Source organism: Bos taurus, chromosome 20 (genome assembly GCF_002263795.3).
Source record: "Bos taurus isolate L1 Dominette 01449 registration number 42190680 breed Hereford chromosome 20, ARS-UCD2.0, whole genome shotgun sequence".
NCBI lineage: Eukaryota > Metazoa > Chordata > Mammalia > Artiodactyla > Bovidae > Bos > Bos taurus.
Window position 1 is genome coordinate 18,647,779 of NC_037347.1, and position 24,865 is coordinate 18,672,643.

General features: G+C 37.9%; 1 protein-coding gene across 3 annotated transcripts in view; it reads left to right on the plus strand.

The window, feature by feature from the left end:
* DEPDC1B (DEP domain containing 1B) overlaps positions 1-2,597 on the plus strand; it is a 90,249-nt gene extending 87,652 nt beyond the window's left edge. For 2 of the 3 annotated variants that reach the window (XM_005221501.5, XM_059878780.1), the window contains one exon: positions 1,603-2,597. In XM_005221501.5, the coding sequence (XP_005221558.1) occupies positions 1,603-1,764 (162 nt within the window). In that variant the 3' untranslated portion in view covers positions 1,765-2,597. The remainder of the gene's footprint in view (positions 1-1,602) is intronic. The other variant, NM_001191451.1, reaches the window with a different exon arrangement.
* Positions 2,598-24,865: the final 22,268 nt, after the last annotated feature.

Below are 24,865 nucleotides of genomic sequence, written 5' to 3' on the forward strand. Positions count from 1 at the left end.
CATTAGTTTGCCAACAAAGGTCCGTTTAGTCAAGGCTATGGTTTTTCCAGTAGTCATATATGGATGTGAGAGTTGGACTATAAAGAAAGCTGAGCATCAAAGAATTGATGCTTTTGAACTGTGGTGTTGGAGAAGACTCTTGAGAGTCCCTTGGACTGCAAGGAGATCAAACCAGTCCATCCTAAAGGAAATCAGTCCTGAATATTTATTGGAAGAACTGATGTTGAAGCTGAAACTGCAATACTTTGGCCACCTTATGCTAAGAGCTGACTATTTGAAAAGACCCTGATGCTGGGAAAGATTAAAGGCAGGTGGAGAAGGGGATGACACAGGATGAGATGGTTGGATGGCATCACCGACTCAAAGGGCATGAGTTTGAGTAAACTCCGGGAGTTGTGATGGACAGGGTGTAGTCCTGGGGTCAGAAAGCTTTGGACACGACTGAGCGACTGAACTGAACTGAACTGATGATGTGAATTAGTGGAGCAGTTGCTTTGAATTCAGAGAAGCTATAAATGGGGACAGTTTCTTTCTTTCTTTCTTTTTTTTTTTTTTTTTTAAGGCAAATCAGACTGAGTTCACAAGTGTAAAATGTCCAGAATTTTGAAAGTCTTCTGTTTTAGATAAGCCAGTATCAAATTGGTTTCTTTCCTCTGGCATCATTAAAAGTTTAGTTCCTATTAAAGAACAAGGTTTTCAACAGTTTAACTAGTTTTCAACTGAGAATATCTTTAACTTGATCTTTTTAAAAAAATTGAAGTGTAGCTGATTTACAGTGTTGTGTTAGTTCAGAATCTATCTTCATCATTTTTAAAGTATTGATTCAAGAGCAAGTCAATGGTATTTATTTTTAGAGACTGAATCCTGCATAGCTTAATTTCTGATCACACCATATACGTACACATATGTATACATAGGGCATGAGAGTTACATAGGGCATGTATGTATACATATGTATACATAGGGCATGTATGTATACACACATAGGGCATGAGGTTTCTAGACTCCCATTGTATTTTTCTCAGAGCAGTTTTGGAGAAGAGTTCAGGGGTGAGGATCAAAGGAAATACATACTCCTTATTCATAAAATTTTTGTAAAATAGTGTATACCAGTATGCTTTTTCTTCCATTTGGGCAGAAGCTGGTGGGGCTGAGTTGGAGAAGCAGGGAGATAGGGAAATTTTTTTTTTAACATTTTCTTTAACCATGTAGAGCATCAGTCAGAGTTACTTGTGACTGTTTTAGAAGGGATGTCTATTTATAGTTAGCAGGGGAGAAATTTTAAGAGGTATGACTAAGTGAGACATTTATTTGACTATTAGATCAAATTAAAGATGAATCAGATCTATAGAAAGTGGAATTCAGTGATTTATTTAACAAAAGAGATGGATTTGTGTTGATGAGAACTTGTGATCTGTTTTCTTCTTATTCTCTCTTCTGATGGAAAGCAGTAAATATTAAAACCAAACAAAAATAGGAAAGTATTAGATCAGAAACTTATTTTAAAATTATTAAAGTTATTTTAAAATTACAGTGCCCAATTTTATTGATTTTTATCTTTTTTTTCTTTTTGACTCTTCTTGGATCTTTTTTGTTTTTTAGTTTCAAAAATCATATCCTGAAGTCTATCAAGAACGATTTCCTACACCAGAAAGTGAAGCTCTTCTGTTTCCTGAAAAACCTAAAGCAAAACCACAGCTGCTGATGTGGGCACTAAAAAACCCCTTCCAACCATTTCAAAGAACTAGAAGTTTTCGGATGTAATACTTGGATAGAGACCTGTTGTTGCTGTTGTTTTGAGTAAATGATTGGCTATAGGATTCTGGTGATGGAAGAACGAGGCACATAAACCACAGACTACTGAATTATAAATACAAAAATTTCCTGACTCCAAGAAACATTGAGCCATTATCAGTATTTTTATAAAACTCAGTGCTATTTTTAAAGGGTACCAATCTATTAAAAATAATGAGACAACTATATATAGTGGTAATGTTAACATGTTTGTAATTGTTAAAAATTTAAGGTGTCTTCATTTTTTTATTTGTTGTTTTCTATTGTGTTTGTAAAATATTTGTGTGTACCTCCTAGTTACTGATGTCTGTGATGATCATGACTGAAGAGTCTCGTATATACTTGAATGAGAAAGACACTGGGTACTGTTACTGTGATGCTATTGACCTAATAGCCAGTTGTGGTTTCTGGTATATAAATTGTTTTTCACTGTTGCACCAAGATTCTTCATGTTCTTTATTACAGTAGCTGTGTCTTTTATTGCAGATTTGTTGGATGTTGTGACAGATTTTATGAAAGCTGGTTCTTCTGTGATGTACATATTAGTTGGTGTTTATTTGTATGTGAAGTAGATTTTCTTGTGCCTACAGTGGTATAATTTCAGTCTTGGCTAAAGATGGAAAATTAAACTGGATAAATTCTTTCAGTTTCATTAGCCCTGTGATTCTAAGTCAAATCTTTGTTGTTTCATGAAAAACAAATGGGTTAAGTAAAATGAGACTACTTCCTTTATAAGTATATTTTCCCCAACGTCCTTAACATTTTAAAGTAAATGGAATGTAAATAAAAGCCATTCTTTTTAATACTCTACTTGGCGTTTCTTTTTTGACATTTATTTAGGTCAGTCAGTGAGCATCTTCAAATGCTAAGTATCATTGCCTTAGCCAGTGTTTTCATATCAATCATTTATTTCTATGATAAAGTAAGAAGTGAGTTTGGGCTTTTGTACTAGACTTACAATAGGAGGTGATTTGTCTGTTTCTTTTGCTTTGCTTTGCCCTCTTGCAAATAGTGGTACACTTAAATTATAGAGCATCTGAAGGCTTTTTCTAAAGAGTGATTACCCAAAAAGCTGAAAGAGCAACACTCAGTAGTTGGCTTGCTCTGCTGTTTGGACTAATTTTTCCTTGCACTTGAGATCTGCCCCTGTTCTTTTGTAGCAAAATGCCTCTTGCAATTGACTCTGATATTGCCCCCTCAGAGATGAAAAGAAGTGTTCCTTTTGGTTTGAGTACTCTTTATTTTGCCAATAAGGAAAGTACTGGGAAATTGTTAGTGTTTCGGCATTTATTCTTCGACCTTGGAATTGTGTTTAGAGTAAAGAGTAAGGACTTTTTGCTTTATTTATTTTTTATTTATTCCCCAAGGTAGAATTGACTTCAACGTCTCCTCTTCTATTGCTTATCTTTGGAAATATATGTTACTGTTTTCTGTTTTCTTTATTTTTTTCCCTTAAAATTACTCTTTTTGTTGTTATGTATAACATACTTACGGAGAGATCATAAAACATAACCATACCTACATGTGAAATTGAGGAGTGGATAAAACCAGTTTTTCAAAGTTGTTGTGCCCCAGTTAATCATCAGCAGTGTACCATCCTCACCAAAACTTGCTGTGGTCAGAGTGTGAATTGTCGGTGTGGTAGATGTGTAATGGTATCTCATTGTGGTTTTACATTGCACTATTAATACGGCTTTTTCATCAGTTCATGGGTTTTGGACTTCTTTCACCTTTGTTCAGATTTTAATAGCTTAGCAAGCTACACACACAGGCACACACAGGGTTGAGATTTTAATCATATTGAACGTATAAATCTACTTGGAAAGAATTGCTAACTTTGCAATATTAAGTTTTCTAGTCCATGAACTTGGTTTATCCCTCCATTTTAGAATAAGTGAGAAATTTAAATATCTCTGTAAAGGTTTGCAATTTTTTAATTAGATTTCTTGGCAGATATTTGGTACTTTAAAAAAAAAGTTTGTATCAAAATTCCCTAGCATCAACAGTTATTATTTACCTTAAAAATACCTTAATGCTCAATCCTATTGTAAATGGGATTATTTTAAAATTTCCATTTTCTTTTTGTGGCTTATATATTGTAAATATAAACTAATCTTTGTGTACAGATGTTTGTTGTCAGCAGCCTTACTACACTTTCCTATTAGCTCTGAATGTCTAGTGCGATCCTTCTGGACTTTCTGCATTTCCCACTTAATAAGCAATGGTGCCACTTTTCTTTTTCATTTCTGTACTTGACAGCGTCTGAAATGTCGCCAGTGATCCCTGCGTCTTAGTGTTTATGCTCTCGTGTAATCTCTCCTTGATTGTGCTTTGGATCTCATGAAGCTTTTAACAAATAGAATATGGCAAATGGGATTGGGCTATCATCTTTGAGATTAGATTACAGAGATCCTGGCTTCCATCTTGCTTGCCCTCTCTTTTATTCTCTCCCTGGCTTGCTCTGATGGAAGCCAACTGTTCTCTCATGAACTGTCCTATGGAAAGGCCCCTCAGGCAAGGAACTGATGTCTCTACGGAATAGCTGTGAGGATAGGAGGCCCGCCAACAGCTGTGTGAGTGATCTTGGAAGTGGATCTTCTGATGCCTGCCAGCAGCCATGTGGGTGATGGAAGCGAATTCTCTGTTGGTTGAACCTTGTGATGAAGACAGCCTTCACTGACACCTTGATTGTAGCCTGTGAGAGACTGGGCTAAGCTATGCTTGGATCTGGAACCACAGAAAATATGAGATAATGTTTGCTGTTATGAGCTATTTAATCCTAGGGTGATTTGTTATGAAGCAACAGATACAATACACTTTGTACTTCTTTCTTTCCTACCTCCCTGCATCCTTCCCTCCTTCACTTTTTAAAAAAAACCATTGTGAAATGTCACTGTCTCTAGTGATGCATTTGTTTGCTCTGTTTCTGCATTCTTACAATTTAGTTATTTTCCTTATACACAACATATAATTGGAATATGTTTTTAAATAAGAGGCCAACTTGATAGTCTTTATTTTTAATTGTAAGATTTAGACAAATTATACTTCATATAATTACTTTATGTTTTGGTATAAAACTTTATTGATATTTTGTAACACTTTGTCTCTACTGTCGTGCCTTTGTTTGAAGTTAAAAAGTAATTTCATGTTTTCTTCTATTAACTTGGAACGTAAGCATCTCACTTCTAATCTTATTGGATCCCCTAGAAACTACATCTTGCATATTAATTTATCAAAGTTTAAAGTTAGTCATTACCTTTTAACCCTCCTCAGACTCTTCAGGAACTTGAAAGCACTAAAAACACTCTCCCAAATTAGATATTATTGTTGAAATATATTTTAATTTTATTGTGTTTAAAGATCATAAAACTTTATTACATATAGTCTTTATTAGGCTTACTTACATATTTTACCACTTTTTTTCTTCTGAAAGTACATTCTTTAGAATTTATGTTTAGTAAGTTGTTGGTTTTGTTTCTCTGAAAATGTTTTACTCTGCTATTATTCTTTTATAAAACAGCTTTGTTGTGATACAATTCACATACCATACAATTAACACCTTTAGTGGTTAGCGCCATAATTAAATGGTTTTTGGTATTTGACATTTAACATTTTTTAAAGTTGTGGTAAAATATAGGTAAGATAAAATCAGCCATTTTAACCATTTTAAAGTGTATACTTGCTCTAAGGGATGCCCTCATTTTTTATTTCTGCTGCATGTAGAATTCCAGGTTGATAGTTATTTTGTTTCAGGATATTCACTTCAGTTCAGTTCAGTCACTCAGTCGTGTCCGACTCTTTGCGACCCCATGAATCACAGTACACCAGGCCTGCCTGTCCATCACCAACTCCCGGAGTTCACTCAGACTCATGTCCATTGAGTCAGTGATGCCATCCAGCCATCTCATCCTCTGTCGTCCCCTTCTCCTCCTGCCCCCAACCCATCCCAGCATCAGAGTCTTTTCCAATGAGTCAACTCTTAGCATGAGGTGGCCAAAGTATTGGAGTTTCAGCTTTAGCATCAGTCCTTCCAGTGAACACCCAGGACTGATGTCCTTTAGGATGGACTGGTTGGATCTCCTTGCAGTCCATGGGACTCTCAAGAGTCTTCTCCAACACCACAGTTCAAAAGCATCAATTCTTCAACGCTCAGCTTTCTTCACAGTCCAACTCTCACATCCATACATGACCACTGGAAAAACCATCGCCTTGACTAGACGGACCTTTGTTGGCAAAGTAATGTCTCTGCTTTTCAATATGCTATCTAGGTTGGTCATAGGTTTCCTTCCAGGGAGTAAGCGTCTTTTAATTTCATGGCTGCAGTCACCATCTGCAGTGATTTTGGAGCCCCCCAAAATTAAGTCTGACACTGTTTCCACTTTTTCTCCATCTATTTCCCATGAAGTGATGGAACCAGATGCCATAATCTTCTTTTTCTGAATATTGAGCTTTAAGCCAACTTTTTCACTCTCCTCTTTCACCTTCATCAAGAGGCTTTTTAGTTCCTCTTCACTTTCTGCCATAAGGGTGGTGTCATCTGCATATCTGAGGTTATTGATATTTCTCCCGGCAATCTTGATTCCAGCTTGTGCTTCTTCCAGCCCAGCATTTCTCATGATGTACTCTGCATATAAGTTAAATCAGCAGGGTGACAATATATTACAGTTATCATTTCTTTGTTAGCCGGCTTGTGTTATGGTGAGAAGTAAACTGCCACGCTGTCGTTCCTCTGTAGGTAATGTATCTTTTCTGTGCAAACTGCTTTTTTTCAGATTTTCTCATTGTCTTTGGTGATCTGCATTTTTTGATGCTATATCTAACATACATGATGAGGTTTTTAAGTAACTATTCTACTTGAGATTTATAGGACCTTTTAAGAAGATTGAAATCTTCTGTCACTTTAAACACTGCCTTTGTCACAATCTCAACTCTGGTTTTGAATCTCTTTTAAACATATTTTAGATCTTTTCTATCCTCTATCTTTCTCCAGCTTCCATAATTTTGTCTTTCTGTGCTGCATTCTGGGTAGTTTCTTCAGTCTTTCTTCCATTTCAACACTTTTCCCTTTAGGTGTGTCTAGTTTACTATTAAATACCTATATGAAATTTACATTCATTTTATAGGTCAGGAAACAGACTCAGTAAGACTGGGTAACTTCCCCAAGACTACCCATCTTGTAAGTAACATAATAAGCAGTCACAACCAACTCTGTCTGACTGCACAGCCCAGGCTCCTTACTAAGGTGTCTTATTATCTCCCAAGGAGACAGTGTGCTTTATATTTTTATGAGCATTTTTAAGATCTTATGTATAAGCTCACATGTTATTTTTCAGCCTAACTTTCTATCTTCCTATCTAATTAATATCTCAAATTTCCTTTTGATTTGCAGTGTTTTCACTATCTTCAAGTCAAGTGAAGTCACTCAGTCGTGTCCGACTCTTTGTGACCCCATGGACCGTAGCCCACCAGGCTCCTCTGTCCATGAGATTCTCCAGGCAAGAATACTGGAGTGGGTTGCCATTTCCTTCTCCAGGGGATCTTCCCAACCCAGGGATTGAACTTGGGTTTTCACTGTCTTACCTAGCATTTTGCCAAATTTACTTGCAGTTTCTTCTGGTCACTTCCAACAGATATCTGCTGATGGTTTTCCATTGTATTTTCCACAAATTCCCACAAAAAATACTTCAACAATGATGAAAACAAGCTGTTTCTGAAGCTGTACGGATGCAATTATGTGTTTACTTACAGATATGGTTTTTAAGGTATTTTTAATATTTATGTATAATTGCTTTTATCTTTAGGTATAATCAGTAAAAAATATTCAAGATATTATCATTGCTCTGAGAGACTGTGGTAAGGAATTTATCAAATGAGTGTTCTGTATAGAAAATCTGAGAGTACCACAGCAATTTTTTTCAGGTTGAATATACCACGTGTATGAGCTTAGTGATGAATTCAATCATTCATCATTCTAATTTCTCCTAGCACTTCGTGTTCCTGCATCTTCCTTCAGGGAAGTCATATCTGGGGTCTAGCAAATGTAACAGACATAAGGGTCATGACTTAGCATTTGTGGTGTCCAGGAGCTTGATTCTGCTTCCCACCTCTAGAAGAGAGTTTCTGTACTTTCTTATAGAAAATGTAACTTAAAAAGAGCTGGTATTTGTGAACTGTTAATGTACAAGATCAGATCAGATCAGTCGCTCAGTCGTGTCTGACTCTTTGCGACCCCATCAATCGCGGCAGGAATCCCTCAGAAGAAATGGAGTAGCCATCATGGTCAACAAAAGAGTCTGAAATGCAGTACTTGGATGCAATCTCAAAAACGACAGAATGACCTCTGTTCGTTTCCAAGGCAAACCATTCAATATCACAGTAATCCAAGTCTATGCCCCAATCAGGAACACTGAAGAAGCTGAAGTTGAACGGTTCTATGAAGACCTACAAGACCTTTTAGAACTAACACCCAAAAAAGATGTCCTTTTCATTATAGGGGACTGGAATGCAAAAGTAGGAAGTCAAGAAACACCTGGAGTAACAGGCAAATTTGGCCTTGGAATATGGAATGAAGCAGGGCAAAGACTAATATTAGAGTTTTGCCAAGAAAATGCACTGGTCATAACAAACACCCTGTTCTAACAACACAAGAGAAGACTCTATACATGGACATCACCCGATGGTCAACACCGAAATCAGGTCGATTATATTCTTTGCAGCCAAAGATGGAGAAGCTCTATACAGTCAGCAAAAACAAGACCAGGAGCTGACTGTAGCTCAGACCATGAACTCCTTATTGCCAAATTCAGATTTAAATTGAAGAAAGTAGGGAAAACCACTAGACCATTCAGGTATGACCTAAATCAAATCCCTTATGATTATACAGTGGAAGTGAGAAATAGATTTAAGGGCCTAGATCTGAGCTATGGAATGAGGTTTGTGACATTGTACAGGAGACAGGGATCAAGACCATCCCCATGGAAAAGAAATGCAAAAAAGCAAAATGGCTGTCTGAGGAGGCCTTACAAATAGCTGTGAAAAGAAGACAAGTGAAAAGCAAAGGAGAAAAGGAAAGATATACACATCTGAATGTACAAGAAGAGGAAACTAAATATTCCTATCTTGCAGTGTCACAAAAATCTTTCATCATGATTAAAAGAGGAATCAGTTAAAGAGACATTTTCCTATATGTGCTTAGCTGTATCACATTATATCTTTATTTTTACCCTCAAGAGTAAAAGCCTATAAACATTAAAGTCTTGGAGTAAAGTAAGAGTGTTATTACCTACTAAAGTCAGAGACAATTTAGCCGTGTGTCTATCCATCATCATAGTATTTGCATGTTTGAAGTATTCACTTCACAATGACACGTTGTTGTTGTTCAGTTGTTAAGTCATATCTGACTCTTTTTGACTTCATGGACTGCAGCACACCAGGCTCCTCTGTCCTTCACTATCTCCTGGAGTTTGCTCAGATTCATGTCCATTGAGTAGGTGATGCTATCTAACCATCTCATCCTCTGCTGTCCCCTTCTCTTGCCTTCAGTCTTTCCCAGGGTCTTTTCTATCGAGTTGGCTCTTTGCATCAGGCCGCCAAAGTATTGAAGCTTCAGCATCAGTCCTTCCAATGAATATTCAGGGTTGATTTCTTTGGATTTTCTAATTTTATGGCATTTGGAATCATTCTTGCATTTCCTTGTTTAAAGCCATATAACCTGCAAAAAAGTATAATACCTTTATATCATTGCATATTGAATCTTCCATACAAACAAATTACTGTAAAATGTAAACTGTGATTATCAAGCCTTAGAGAAAGTATTTACCTTGAAATCCCTAGGCTCAGTGGTAAAGAATGCCTGCCAATTCAGGATTGCAAGAAACTCAGGTTTGATCCCTGGGTTGGGAAGATCCCCTGGAGGAGGAAATGGCAGCCCACACTAGTATTTTACCAGGGAAATCCCATGGACAGAAGAGCCTGTCCATGTCCATGGGGTCATAAAGAGTCAGACATGACTTAGTGATGAAACAACAACATAAACTGATTATCAAGCCTTAGAGAAATTACATGCTCCTGGGTATTCAAGTGATTTGAAATTTGGGACCACATTCATTAACAGAGAATTTGCTTATTTGTGTCAACTTGAAAATGCATTTATTATTGAATCTTATATAAAAAATACACCACCTGGAATAAGTGGAAGATGTATTCAGTAATTTAATAGTATAATGAGTAACTTCTGATGGAATTTTTGTGTTTCAGTGTCTACTTAAGATTAACGTTCAAACTTTTTTAATTTGAAGAAATAAAATGGGAAGAATAATGGAACTAAAGGCTACCAGCCCAATAAAAAAATGTCACTTTCAGTTGTTTAGGGCATATTTGTGTTGCTACATAAGTATCATCATTTCTAGTGCATCTAAGATTTAGTTAAAAATCTGTTTACAGTTTTGGCGAATTCTATCTTGGAGAATTGTTATGTGAATTGTTTGCTTCAAGAATCTAAAATGTATTTTTTATAAACTGTGCCTATTTCAAAATAGAAAAGAATATATGTATTTGTCTACGTCCTGTCAGTTTATCATACCTCTTTTGGGGCTCCTTGCCAAGATTGAGGACACTTACAGTACTCAGAGCCTTTTGTAGCGAATGTAACAAGTTATTCTCTTCTCTTCCATCCCCCACAGATTCTGCACATTGCTGCCAGCATCTCTCTGATAGTAATAACATGGTAGTCTTCTTAAGTAGTCTAGTAAAACAAAGTCTTATTTTTTTTTAAAGGACTAAAGATTAGTTTTATAGGTAGAGTATGTTTGATTTTTTAAATTGAAGTACTTTTATTTTGATCAGTTAGTAAGGCTAATCCAACATGGGAGTAAAGAAGCCTTTTGCTCACTGTTTCCGCTAAGAACTTGTGACCTTTTGACGGATCTTAGCAACAGTGGTAACTTAACCATGATAGCAGAACAGTGTGCTGCTAAAAATAGTTTTACTGGGATAAAATGCAATCTCTGATTTTATGAGAGCCCATGAGTTCTGACTTTCTGAGAGCCCACGAGTCCAGTTTATCTCTAATTACTGATACCTTTATTTATGTACCTAAGTTTTAAAAGCAAGAGAGTTCCAGAAAAGCATCTATTTCTGCTTTATTGACTATGCCAAAGCCTTTGACTGTGTGGATCACAATAAACTCTGGAAAATTCTGAAAGAGATGGGAATACCAGACCACCTGATCTGCCTCTTGAGAAATGTGTATGCAGGTCAGGAAGCAACAGTTAGAACTGGACATGGAACAACAGACTGGTTCCAAATAGGAAAAGGAGTACGTCAAGGCTGTATATTGTCACCCTGCTTATTTAACTTCTGTGAAGAGTACATCATGAGAAATGCTGAGCTGGAAGAAGCACAAGCTGGAATCAAGATTGCTGGGAGAAATATCAATAACCTCAGGTATGCAGATGACACCACCCTTATGGCAGAAAGTGAAGAGGAACTAAAAAGCCTCTTGATGAAGGTGAAAGAGGAGAGTGAAAAAATTGGCTTAAAGCTCAACATTCAGAAAACGAAGATCATGGCATCAGGTCCCATCATTTCATGGGAAATAGATGGGGAAACAGCGTCAGACTTTATTTTTTGGGGCTCCAAAATCACTGCAGCCATGAAATTAAAAGACGCTTACTCCTTGGAAGGAAAGTTATGACCAACCTAGATAGCATATTGAAAAGCAGAGACATCATTTTGCCAACAAAGGTCCGTCTAGTCAAGGCTATGGTTTTTCCAGTAGTCATGTATGGATGTGAGAGTTGGACTGTGAAGAAGGCTGAGCGTTGAAGAATTGATGCTTTTGAACTGTGGTGTTGGAGAAGAGTCTTGAGAGTCCCTTGGACTGCAAGGAGATCCAACCAGTCCATTCTGAAGGAGATCAGCCCTGGGATTTCTTTGGAAGGAATGATGCTAAAGCTGAAACTCCAGTACTTTGGCCACCTCACGTGAAGAATTGACTCATTGGAAAAGATTCTGATGCTGGGAGGGATTGGGGGCAGGAGGAGAAGGGGATGACAGAGGATGAGATGGCTGGACGGCATCACTGACTCAATGGACGTGAGTCTGGGTGAACTCCGGGAGATGGTGATGGACAGGGAGGCCTGGTGTGCTGCGATTCATGGGGTCACAGAGTTGGACATGACTGAGTGACTGGACTGAACTGAACTGAACTGACTGAAGTTTTAAAATCAGGTGTGTTTTAGAATCATTATTAAAAAAAAAAACTAAGGCACCATGGAAAACTCTTTTGAAGATTAGAGTCATGTGGTGGAAAAATTACTTCACATAAGATCTGAACACGGAAAACAAAAAAATGATATCAGCCTTCTTGCTTACTGATTCTGCATAATTTATTCAATGTGGATTTTGTCCATATGCAAATTTGGTCTAAAAGACTCCAATCCTTTAAAAGCTTTTTGATACTAGAAAGGATTTTAAGACTTTTCTAAATAGAATGTACAGGGTGTTCAAATCTGATTGGGTAATATTGCTTCAGTGTTTGATCTGAAGCAATAATGAACATTTACTGACAAATTAACATTTAATTAACATTTACTAATAAAAACATATACTGATATCATTTGTAAATTTCTTAAAACTTCCTACTTGTTGGAGAAGGAAATGGCAACCCACTCCGGTACTCTTACCTGGAAAATCCCATGGACAGAGGAGCCTTGTAGGCTATAGTCCATGGGGTCGCAAAGAGTCAGACACGACTGAGCGACTTCACTTTCACTTTCCTACTTATTAAACTACTAAGTATAATTAGATACAATTTAAGATTATGGTTTTGATTTCAAAAGTTTCTTTTGCCTTTTCACAGAGAATTGAATTAAGTCATCTCTTAAGGCCCTAGGAGGTTTAGGCTATTTCACTTTTCCCAAGTCATGATCCATATAACAAGAACAGATATTCCCAGTAGGGGTCAGTCTTGTGTTGGTAATTATTGTACCAAAAGAAAAACTAAGGATTTTACTTAAAAGGGAAGTATATTTGAGTAGTTACTAAGCCATTAATTGTGGAAAGAAGAAACTTAAAAATAATCATCCCTATTGCAACAAAAGTAACTGTGGGTAATATTTTGGCTCCTCTATTATCATATTTTCCCCCAAAGCTTCAGAGGGCTTGCTAATTACTATCCCAAAGTGAGCTATAAATGGTAAAAAGGAGCAGTTATCTAAATGCAGCAGCAGATAATTTGGGATAAATATCAGATTATTAGCCTTTAAAGTAGAAAAATCTGCCTGCAGGATTGAGGTTAGGGAGAAATCCCACAGAGGTGGGATGATTTTGAGCAAGTCAGTTGCTTGCCTTAGTTGCCTTCTACAATGTGGGAATAACTGCCTGTCCTCTTTCCTTAACATAAATCTTGTTTTACTCTCATCCCTGAGACTAAGTTAATCTTTTGATCTCTAAACCAAGCACTTTATAATAGATGCAGAGATGGAAATCTGGGATAAAATGTGTGTTTTCAGATAATGCCTTTGGTGGTTCTGATGTCAACATACTATAAGCAGCCAGAGAAGCATTGCCCAGAAAACATCTTAGAGGTTCCTGAGATAATCAGTGTGTTGGCAACAGCAGTGATAGCACAGGGTAGCTCGGGGAGGCTTTCATCTGCCATACCTGAAACAAACATGATAAAGCAAATAAAACCTCAAGGCAAGATGCTTAGTCCTTTCTTTGCAGTTAAATTATCGCCCCAGGGTCCTTCCCACTGGCATTTGTAGTGCCAGTATTGTTATAAATGAGAGTATTTGGATTTTAATTTCTGGCATTACTAGTAAACAGTTAGGCAAGTGGACCTGAGCAAGTCACAGACTCAACAGCAGCAGAAAAGTATTGAATGCCTCCTGTTGGTCAAACTAATCCTAAGTGTTGACGTGACGATCTTGGCTTAGGTGATTTTGTAATAGGGAAGAACCATTGTTTTCTATTACAAGTTAATCACTAAAAGGGCATTGTCTATACGGTTAAATTATATATACTGGCCCATTTCTGGAAACCCTGCCTCCCAAGTAATAAAGCATTAACCTAAAGTACCTTTGTTTGGTTCACAGAGAACACCAGGTCCAGCTGTGAACGACTGAAGGGAGAAAGAAATTAACACATCTCCTTCAGAGGCTGGCCTGAACCAGGAAATGTTTCACTTGATCCCCTCCTCTTTCAGTATAAAAGAAGCCTGAATTCTAACTCAGGCAAGCTGTTTTTCTGGGACACAAGTTCACTATCTTCTGTCTGCTGGCTTTCCAAATAAAGTTGCTGTTCCTTGCCCCAACAACTTGTCCCTTGGTTTGTGGCAAGCCGTATGAGCTTGGACTCAGTAACAATTTGTAAGGTCGCTTCCAGTTCTAGTGTTTTGTGATTTTTTTTTTAAACCGTTTCCCACACTTAGCTCTTCATTGCCTTGTGCTTATTTTTCTATCTACATCCTTTTTTCTTCTGAGTAGAACAGCTTCTCATGTCAGCAAGCTTAGTTCTGCATCAAATAGAATAAAAGCTGATCAGGGTGGTTTTAAAGTCAATGCTAATGCTTCATGAAATGCTTTTTTTCTGAGAAATGTTATCCTCATCCTTAGCTTGTCATAATATACCTAACTTCTCTGCCCCTGTTTATGTTATTGTGCCACTTGGTTTAATCCACAGTAGCTAATGAGTGTTTTCCATCATTAGGGTCAATATTTGTGTGTTATATATCTGTACCTATTTCATCAAAGTTGTTGATAAAATACTCAGGAAATTTTAGTAGGCTTTGTGCCAACTGGATTGGTGGAGCTAACCTTCAGTCTCTTTACAGATGTTTTATTTTCACTAGCAGGTTGCTTTTCACCTACATTGTCTCCAGCAAGACCAAAACAAATATACTGTTCATTCCATGAGCACTTTTTACAGTGATTTCACTGGTATTTTCTGACTTAATCCTTGCAAATACCAGACAGATGCAGATGAGGAAACTGGGGTTCAGAGTGGTACCCAATTATAAATGCAAAACTCTGGTCTTCTCTTTGATGATCTGGTACTTTTCCACTTCACCAACACTATCCCTGTGGAATCCTGTCACTGTCAGGCAAGGTATGTAGCCTTGATCCAAACAAATCTATGAAAGCGGCCGGGTGGCGGGGGGGCGTTTATTTTTGGTTCCCCATATCCTCCACCTGTGCCTCTTCTTTCTTATTGGAGTCCTTTTCTCTTCATCCCCTCACCTCCATGGCTGTGCTCATATGCATGTTGAACATCGGTTTTGTATGAAATACCTTTTAGGAGCTGGTGAAACAGCTTACTGCCCGCATGGTACTGCCCTCTCACTTCAGGGTCATCACTATGATGCTGACCTTTGCACTCAGTATAAGTTATCCGGGCTGCACTACATTTCTTTACAAAGATTGGCTAGCTATCCAAGTAGTTAGAGATCTTCGACTCAGTCATGTTTTTTGTTGTTGTCTGGTTTTTTAAAGAGTATTAATATGCCACATCGAAAGAAGATGGCTATAACTCTGAAGGAACCTTGGCCTACTGAGGAAGATGAACTTGTTTACATGTAACTCTAGATGATGACCTCAGTGCCACAGAGCTTGGTAGGGTGCAGGAGTCACAGAGGAGAGAAAGGCAGTTTTTCCAAGGCAGTTGGAGGAATATGGAAAATGTCATTCGGCAGCTGATACTTAAGCTGAGTCCTGAAGAATGTGTCCATCAGTGAGGAAGGCAAGGCAGAAGGCATTCCCTCAATGGGACCAGCATGAAATAAGGCTCTAGTGGCAGCTAGAAATAATTCCACGTGGTCCCTATAATAATAATATTTTAATAGAGCATCTTAAATGACTTTATCTAAAGGCACAAGTAATGAGATTTCATGAATGTGACAGAGTAAGCAGGGGAATTATTGTAAGTGAGGAGTTTCATGGCATCTCTCCAGTAACTTTTCCAAGGTGACTTCCTCTTCTTATTCCAGGCCAGTCGATCCAGATTCCAGTGCTCCTTGGAATTAACTTTTGGATCTTTTTTATGTTGCTACTACACCGTGGATTCTCTTTCTCAGTTTTCACAGGGCATGCCAGTGTTCATTTGTACCAATGCTTTTCCAAAAGTTGCAAAAAATTGTTGCTTTTGATGAATCTTCTTGTGATTTACTTATAAGAGTGATCCTTTTTATTTGCCCATTTCTATTTTTCCATTAACAGCCTGATATTCCATGCCTCTGGGTCTGTACTGTTCCATTTCATAATTGTTTAATGAATGTTAGAACTGGCTCTGCAAATGCATTGCCTTAATCTTGTTGCCTGCAGTGAGACGCTTTTAATATTTTCTCCACATGTGAACTCAATGTTTTCCTTTAGCTTTTCTTTAATTTCCATGTAGTTAATCCCCTTCTACTGCAGGGACCCTGGATATTTATAGATTTCTCCCTTTCACTCTGTCTTCAATAATTTGCTTTTTGCATTCAGTGAACACATCCATCACAATAAATGCTCCTTTCCCTATTTGTATTGACTGGCACTTATATAAACCAGGCTTCATTTTCACACCATTATTAATATTCATGGTAATTTTCAGTAGTTTGGGAAGGTGGTATTAGAGCTGCCATAGGGCTTCACGTTGTCCTATTAGATCAAGTGACTCATGCCATGACGCCTGGTTTCAAATTTTATCATTAAGTCAAAACTGAGGTTATTTGTTTTTTTTCCTTAGTTGACAATATAAAATGAGATTATTAAATAAGTATCTCTAAATTATTCCTCATTTCATTAAAATGTTTTTGATTAGCCTTGTATGAACCAGAAGATGCAGAATATTCCCATTATCAATGTGAAATATTTTCAAAATCAAAAGCCCAACTGTATAAATGTTTGTTAAATCCTCCAGTACTCTTGCCTGGAAAATCCCATGGATGGAGGAGCCTGGAAGGCTGCAGTCCATGGGGTCGCTGAGGGTCGGACATGACTGAGCGACTTTACTTTCACTTTTCACTTTCATGCATTGGAGAAGGAAATGGCAACCCACTCCAGTGTTCTTGCCTGGAGAATCCTAGGGATGGGGGAGCCGGGTGGGCTGCAGTCTATGGGGTCACACAGAGTCGGACACGACTGAAGTGACTTAGCAATAGCAATAGTAGATATAAATAGGGGATTATAAGCAGCTAACATTTTTCATACTTAGATGCTATGGCTTTCTGATTGTTCAATTTGTTTTGACAGAGTCTAGAATGATGAAGTCTTAAAAATTTTTATATTCTTTTTATGTTTTATTTGTATTATTTTAATGAAAGGTAATTTTTTCTATCATTTATGCATGTCATGGGTATGCAGATGGTAAGAAAGGGTAATTGGCAGGGATTAGATTGCTATTCTTTAAGCAGAACCAAACTGGGTATAGTGATCATCAAATTTTCTATAGCTTGGGCACATTTCCCAGAAAATATCTTCAAAGTAGCTCTGTATTGCTGAGAATTTCTTAGGTCAGTCATTCTGCTGTAAGACAGGCCTATACTTTCCTATTAACTAGGCACTTTGATTGTTCAGCACCCTCTTCAGGTATCAGCAGAATTTCCATGATTCAGTTTCTCTGAAACTAGGATACATTTTTCAATTGATTCTGTGTCACAGTTTAATTGGTAGCATTAAACATTTTTTTTTTTTTAGTGCACAAAAATGAAAGGTATCCTAGATTTTATAAAGTGTGGCATTTTATTTTTCTCTTTCCTTTAAATTACTTTGTTGAGTTATGATTGACATAAAAAAGCTATACAATTTCAATGTATACAACTTTATGGTTTAGGAGATAAGTGTACATTCACAGATAAGTGCCACATCTGTGCCATAAACTTCTATCACCTCTGAAAGTTTCCTCCTGCCCTCTTTATTTAATATTATTTTTTTGTGTGTGATAAGAATATTTAACATAAGATCTACCCTCTTAGCAAATATTTAAGTACAGAATATGGTATTGTTACCTACTGGCACTACATTACATAGTAGCTCTCTAGGATTTGCCCATCTTGCATAACTGAAACTTTGTACCCTTTGACTAATGCCTCTCTGTTTTGCCTCCCCTAATCCCCTGGTAATCACCATTATACTCCCTCCTTTGAGTTTGACCTTTGTAAATTTCTCATATAAGTGGTATCATGTAGTAAATATTTATCCTTCTGTGTCTGGCTTATTTTGTATCATGTCCTCCAGGTTTATCCATGTCACAAGTGGCAAGATTTTCTTTTTAAGGCTAAATACTATTCCATTGTATGCATATACCACAGTTTCTTCATCCACTTGTCCATCGGTGGGTACTTGGGTGGCTCCCATATCTTGGACTGTGACTAATGTTTCAGTGAACACGGGAGTGCAAATATCTCTTCAAGATCCTGATGTCAAATTCCTTTGGATATATTTTTATATATCCAAATATTTTATATGTTTATAAAATATATATTTTATATATCCAGATATTCATGATCTCAGTGACTTCGTGTATTGAGTAAACATTCTTGAATGTTCTCTGAGCTTTTCTGTTTCAATCTTTCTTCACAAGATAAACTTCCAACTTGTTCATTTATTCTCTTCAGTTAATGAAAGTTAACAAGAGAGAAAGTTTTTTGAAATATACTTTGTACTCTCCTCTCTTGAATGTCTATGTATATGACCTTATTCCTAGTCAGGTGGAGACATCTTTCTGTAACTATGGGTGGGAAAATGGGAAATTCTAGAACTAAGAGTGAGTTCAGTTCAGTCGCTCAGTCGTGTCCAACTCTTTTCGACCCCATGAATCGCAGCATGCCAGGCCTCCCTGTCCATCACCAACTCCCGGAGTTCACTCAAACTCATGTCTGTCGAGTTGGTGATGCCATCCAGCCGTCTCATCCTCTGTCATCCCCTTCTCCTCCTGCCCCCAATCCCTCCCAGCATCAGAGTCTTTTCCAATGAGTCAACTCTTCGCATGAGGTGGCCAAAGTATTGGAGTTTCAGCTTTAGCATCAGTCCTTCCAAAGAACACCCAGGACTGATCTCCTTTAGAATGGACTGGTTGGATCTCCTTGCAGTCCAAGGGACTCTCAAGAGTCTTCTCCAACACCGCAGTTCAAAAGAATGCAAAGAAAAAAGTCAAAGATCAGCCTTTAGTTACAATAGGATGTTTTTCAATAGCACTGGCAGCATGAAAGTATTGATTTTGTCAAGAAAAAAAGAATTTCCCAAATTTCTTTAAAGCCTCGGAACATATTAAAAGAAAAATTTGATAGGGCTAGATCATAGACTTCCCAGGGGGCACTAGTGGTAAAGAACCCACTTGCCAATGCAGGAGATGTAAGTGACTTGAGTTTGATCCCTGGGTGGGGAAGATCTCCTGGAGAAGGGCATGGCAACCCACTCTAGTATTCTTGCCTGGAGAATCCCATGGACAGAGGCTCATGGGGTCCATGGGGTCACAAAGAGTTGGACATGACTGAAGCGACTTAGCTCACTTAGCTCAGAGCATAGACTGTCCTCTCTGAGTCCAGAGGGTTTGATTTCTCTAGGAAGAAGGATTTGGATTAGAGCAAGCAGAGGCTTTACCCTTTTGGTTTCATAAGATAATGGTTCCTGTTTTTTCTTTAAGGTCTTTGATTTCTCCATCTTAGAACTGTGAGTCAAATGGAGAGAGTATAGAAATGTCAGAAAGGCATGGAGCGGTCTGAGAATGTTTGATCTAGTGCTCTGCTCCCTGTCAAAGCATGAGGTAGGGCAAGGACTCTGGTTCTTAGTCAACACAAGCCTGTCACTCTGGGCCGTGACCAGTGCAGTGCGAGAGCACCATCATGGAGTTACTTTGGAGGAACCTGGAAGAAGAAGACAGGCTGTGTGCCTGGCTCCCCAGGGCCTGTGCTTGGTGTACAGGGGATCATGTCTAAAGTTTTCCACATCCTCAGAGGTGCTGTAAGGGCCAGGGGACCTCAGTGGGCTAGCTCAGAGTGAAGAGACTGTAGTGTGAGGAGCCTGTAAGAGCAGAGACCCACTACCACATAGAATCCTGGCAGAGCATTAAAAAGAATACATTTGAATCAGTTCTAATGAGGTGGATGAAACTGGAGCCTATTATACAGAGTGAAGTAAGCCAGAAGGAAAAACACCAATACAGTATACTAACGCATATATATGGAATTTAGAAAGATGATAACAATAACCCTGTGTACGAGACAGCAAAAGTGACGCTGATGTATGGAACAGTCTTATGGACTCTGTGGGAGAGGGAGAGGGTGGGAAGATTTGGGAGAATGGCATTGAAACATGTAAAATATCATGTATGAAACGAGATGCCAGTCTAGGTTCAATGCACGATACTGGATGCTTGGGGCTAGTGCACTGGGACGACCCAGAGGGATGGTATGGGGAAGGAGGAGGGAGGAGGGTTCAGGATGAGGAGCACATGTATACCTGTGATGGATTCATTTTGATATTTGGCAAAACTAATACAATTATGTAAAGTTTAAAAATAAAATAAAATTAAAAAAAAAAAAAAAAAGAATCCTGGCAGAGAAGCTGCCTGCTTACAGGCAGAAGTGAGGAATCGCAGCAGTGATCAAATGACCCACAAGGCCAAAAGTATTTACAGTCTGGTCTTTCCCAGAAAAATTTTGCCAGTTCCTGCTGTAGGAAATTTTGAATTTTACGACTATAATCATAAATATAGTAATTGATCTGAGACAATTGAAGGTACTGATAACTTCATAGGAAGGCATAAAAGAATGGATTATTTAATTTGCTGCTTTATTGGAAAAGAAAATTATGAACTGTCTTAATTTGGCTGCGGTAACAAATTACCATAGACTCAGGTGGCTTAAAGAGCAAACATTTATTTCTCATAGTTCTGGAGGCTGGGAAGTCCAAGGTCAAGGTGCTGGCAGCTTTGCTGTCTGGTGAGGTCCCACTTTCACGCTTGCAGACTGCCAGCTGCTTGCTGTGTCCTTACATGGCAAAAAGAAAGTAGCTTGTTGCCTCTCCTTATAAGGGCACTGATGCCATTCATGAGGGTGGAGACTTCCCAAGTTAATTCCTTCCCAAAGGCCCATCTCCTGATACAATCACATTGAAATTAGGGTTTCAACATATATATTTTGTTGGGGGACACAAACATTCAGATCATAGTGACATGAATAATGAAGAAATCATGTATTCTCTGAATTAAGCTAATCTGTTTGGGAAAAAAGAAGCAAAGAGAATCAAATTCAGAACTAACAGTAGCCAATGATGCCCTACATTTCACTGTTAATATTAAGTGTCAGACAGAATCAATATTGTAATGAAAAAGTGGAAGGACTATGTGATAAAAAAGCATATATCATCTTGACAGGCTAAAGGGACTCATTTTATTAAATATATATGGTTTAAATGGAAATAATTATGATAGCTATTTGTTAAATATTTCATGATTCCTCACTTGACTTTTAAATCAAATATCAGTCTTGATTATGTCAGATAAGAAGGCATCTGATATATTTAAATTTTATATTTGTCCAGGATTACTGGGCAAATCCTGACTTTCTTAGCGCCCATAGGGTAGAGCCTTATAGTAAGATTGGACCAGCTACCATAAATAAATTCCTTTCCTTTCCTTTCCCTCTCACCTCCTGCCATTTCTGTGGAGGGTGGATGAATTTGCTACCCCAAAGCTTCATGCTTTGGGTGTATCAGGCAAAATAATCACAGTATGGATTTGTACATAATTTGAGAAGGAGTTCCTCTTCTGTCCCTCTTCTTTTGGCTGATGCCTCTTAAATCACAGCTGTGTTGGGTGAACAACTGGAAATATATTAAAAACCATTGAATTTTACCCTTCAATGGGTGAACTGTATGGTATGTGAAACATATCTCAATAAAATCAGAAAACTCACAGGAGAAAATAAAAACTCAGTGTCCAGTTCATGGCATAGAACTAAAAAGACAAATACGGCTCAGCACCTCCTACTAGAAACAGATAGATAAGAGTATCAAAAGTGCACAGTAATGTAAAACAAGAGAACTCAAACATTTGCTTCTATTGAAGATCATCATAAAAATGCTATTCTAAATAGTGTATTTAGGTAGGTAAACAAACCATCAGGACAAAGCTAATTTGCTTTATTACAGTGTAAGGAGTATAATACTAGGCAGAATAGAGCAGAATTGTTATTTTCTAGGTTTAAGGTAATTAAATTATGTATCTGGAAGCCTAGCTTTGTCATATCAATTACGTAGTATTTCTAGGGTCTATGTGAGGTCCTGTTGTGTCTGGGTGGAGATGAGTAGCACACTAAGTAGGCAGTAATTAGATGATTTTAATTTACAAATACAAGAATAAACATTCAAATTAGTTCCATCTTTTAAAGAGTGATATTAAGAAGTGTTAAAATGCACTCATTTTAACAATGTTTCCGTTGCTCAAAACATTTTTGGCATCATTTTCTTTGTCTTTTTCAGGCAGGAAAATGTCAAAACTTTATAATCATATCTCATTTGTGTGTATGAATGTGTTTGTCCATATATAGTATGAATTAGTATCATCGCTTGTTTCCAAATGTCTTCTGGCTGTTTCAAAAGTCAAATCTACCCTTAAAGAGAAAACGTTTGCACTATTGAGAATATTCCAAAGTATGGGCTGAAAGGCGCTCACACAACTGGTTGGAAGATTAAGACTGAAGCACGAGGCTTGGGAATTTGGCAGGGCCTTGGTACAGGAGGTCACAGTAGAGGTCACACCACTAAGTAACGTGGCTTCGCGTGTTCCTACTAGCAAATTCACTGCTCAGATTTTCACCTCCACTGCTGCCAACTGGCCATGGACTCTTGTATCACTTCCTTTAGATGTAATAGTCCCAGTAGGGGTGTTGGTACAGCCTGAGCATGGGAGGATAGGAGGGTGGGGAGGTGGGGAGATGGGATGTGTAAATCCTTTGTCTTGCTCTTTGAATCTGATCCCACCTAAATTCACACAACAGAAGATTTCCCCACAAATGTTCATTACAGATTTATTTAAACATTACTGATATTATAGGTGCATCTTTGGATTCTTTTGTTAAAATGACCATTCATCAAATGTTTATAGTTTAATAAGTAGAAGAAACAACTGTAAAAAGAGATGTTTTTCTAGAAAAGGCAGAGTTCGCACCTGTGCCTTGATATTGGGGAGACAGGAGAGAAGGCTGCTATACCCCCAGCTCAATGCTCTTCTGTCCCCCCAAGGGTAGCCAGAGCCTTGACCTATAGCAAACTCTACTTGGTGGTGCTATCACCTGGACACAGTGTGAGAAATCAGGTAAAAAGGAGAGAGAAGTGTAAAGTGTGCTCACGTTTCTTTATCCTCTCCCTTACCAATGATCATTGCAGTTTCACTCAGAACTTCAGTTTAATCTCTTGTCTGCTTTGGAAGGAAGAAAGTATGTTAAAAAAAATAAGAAGGAACAACAAGAAAACATAGCTGGAAAGGCAAGGGTTCTGTTCTTTGTTAAGAGATTAATGTTCCTAAACTCCCAGGAGACTCTCCTGGCTACTGTGACCACTTTTTTTTTTTTTTTTTAAGTTGAAAAAGTGTGATCTTGGGGAAACTCAGGGGAAACATTTTTCTTCATTTTCTTCTCAAAATAGAGGCAGGAATAAGGCAGGGGAAAGTGTAGATGAGTAAATACAGCCACTGTCACCTTAGCATAATTGGTGATAAAGTGCTGGTGCTTCTTATTTTTATTCTATTGAGTCATTTTTAATTGGCTGTCCTTGAAATCGTGGTTGTTTTTTTTTTTTAGCTGACTTCTTCACTTCTGTTTTTCTGGTAATGACCTTTTTTCAGGGGTGGGACAACTATACTCTGGTGCATGATCAAATAGTCAGGCAAGTATTTCTTGGTGTTATAAACTCATTAAATCTGTCATTTCTTGCAGTATGCTGGGAAGTGCTGTTTACAGCTGCTTTTCGCAGTGTAGAACCTGTCTTCTTTTGAGAGCTACGGAAGCTCCTCCTCTGATAATCCATCTCCTGCTTTATCAGAGCCAAACTCTGCAAAAACTTCCAACACCTGTGGATGTGCTGAACCCTATGAGTTGCCTAAAGCTAGTACTGCAGGTGACATTTTGAGATGCTTCTGGAAGACTTTCTCAACTCAGAGCAGTCGTTCTCAAACACTAGCATGCATTAGAATCACCTGGAGGGCTTGTTAAGCCCCATTGCAGGGCTCCATCTGGAGAGACTGACTCAGTAGGTGTGGGAGGCAGCCTGAGAATTTTCATATTTAACAAATCCAGGTGCCGCCCGCGCTGCTGCTGGTCTTGATACCATACTCCAAGATCCACAGAGATTTATGGCTCAAATGGGTGTGTAAACACCCTAGGTAAAATGGAGAAACCAGGGCAGTAAATCTTTGAATTAATGTTTGTGAAATATCACAGAGTGCAGAGTATTAACAGGAGGAGTTTGGGGAGTGTTTCAGGTAAGTGTATACAATTCCTGCCACCTAGGATCTTCACAGTAACTTTAAGACTTTTCCAAGTAACTCTATTAATCTCATGGAGAATGTTATTTAACAAAATTCTTCTACTTTTAGTATAAAATAGTAATCAGATTGTTTCTTGTTCAGTGTAAAATGAAATATTATTTCACATAAGCAGCAATTTACTATTTTTTCAGTATTTTCCCTATAAAATAATAACTTGAGTTACTCTAACATAGAAAAGATGTGGACTGTCAAAAACTTAGCCAATATGTTGCAACAAGAATGATTTCACTGTTGAGTGCATTTATAAAAGCCGATTTCACTTATATTTCTGGCTCCATCGTCTATAAACAAAGTTGCTTTTATTAAGATCATGTGCTTCAAGGGCTTCAGGACCAGATGGTGGCTATGGGTTGCTCTTTAGACCACAGCCTGAAAACTTTGCTTAGGGAGCCAAGGAGCTTTGGGCTGGTATCTCCCTCTGTTATTTAGGCAAATTATGTATCCCCTTGTAAAGAAACAGTCCTAGGCTTTGCTGACTTCTCTATTGTGTGTGTGTTTCTTTACCTTGTGTTTGCATCTTTATTTCTTTTACTCTGTTTCTTTGCTT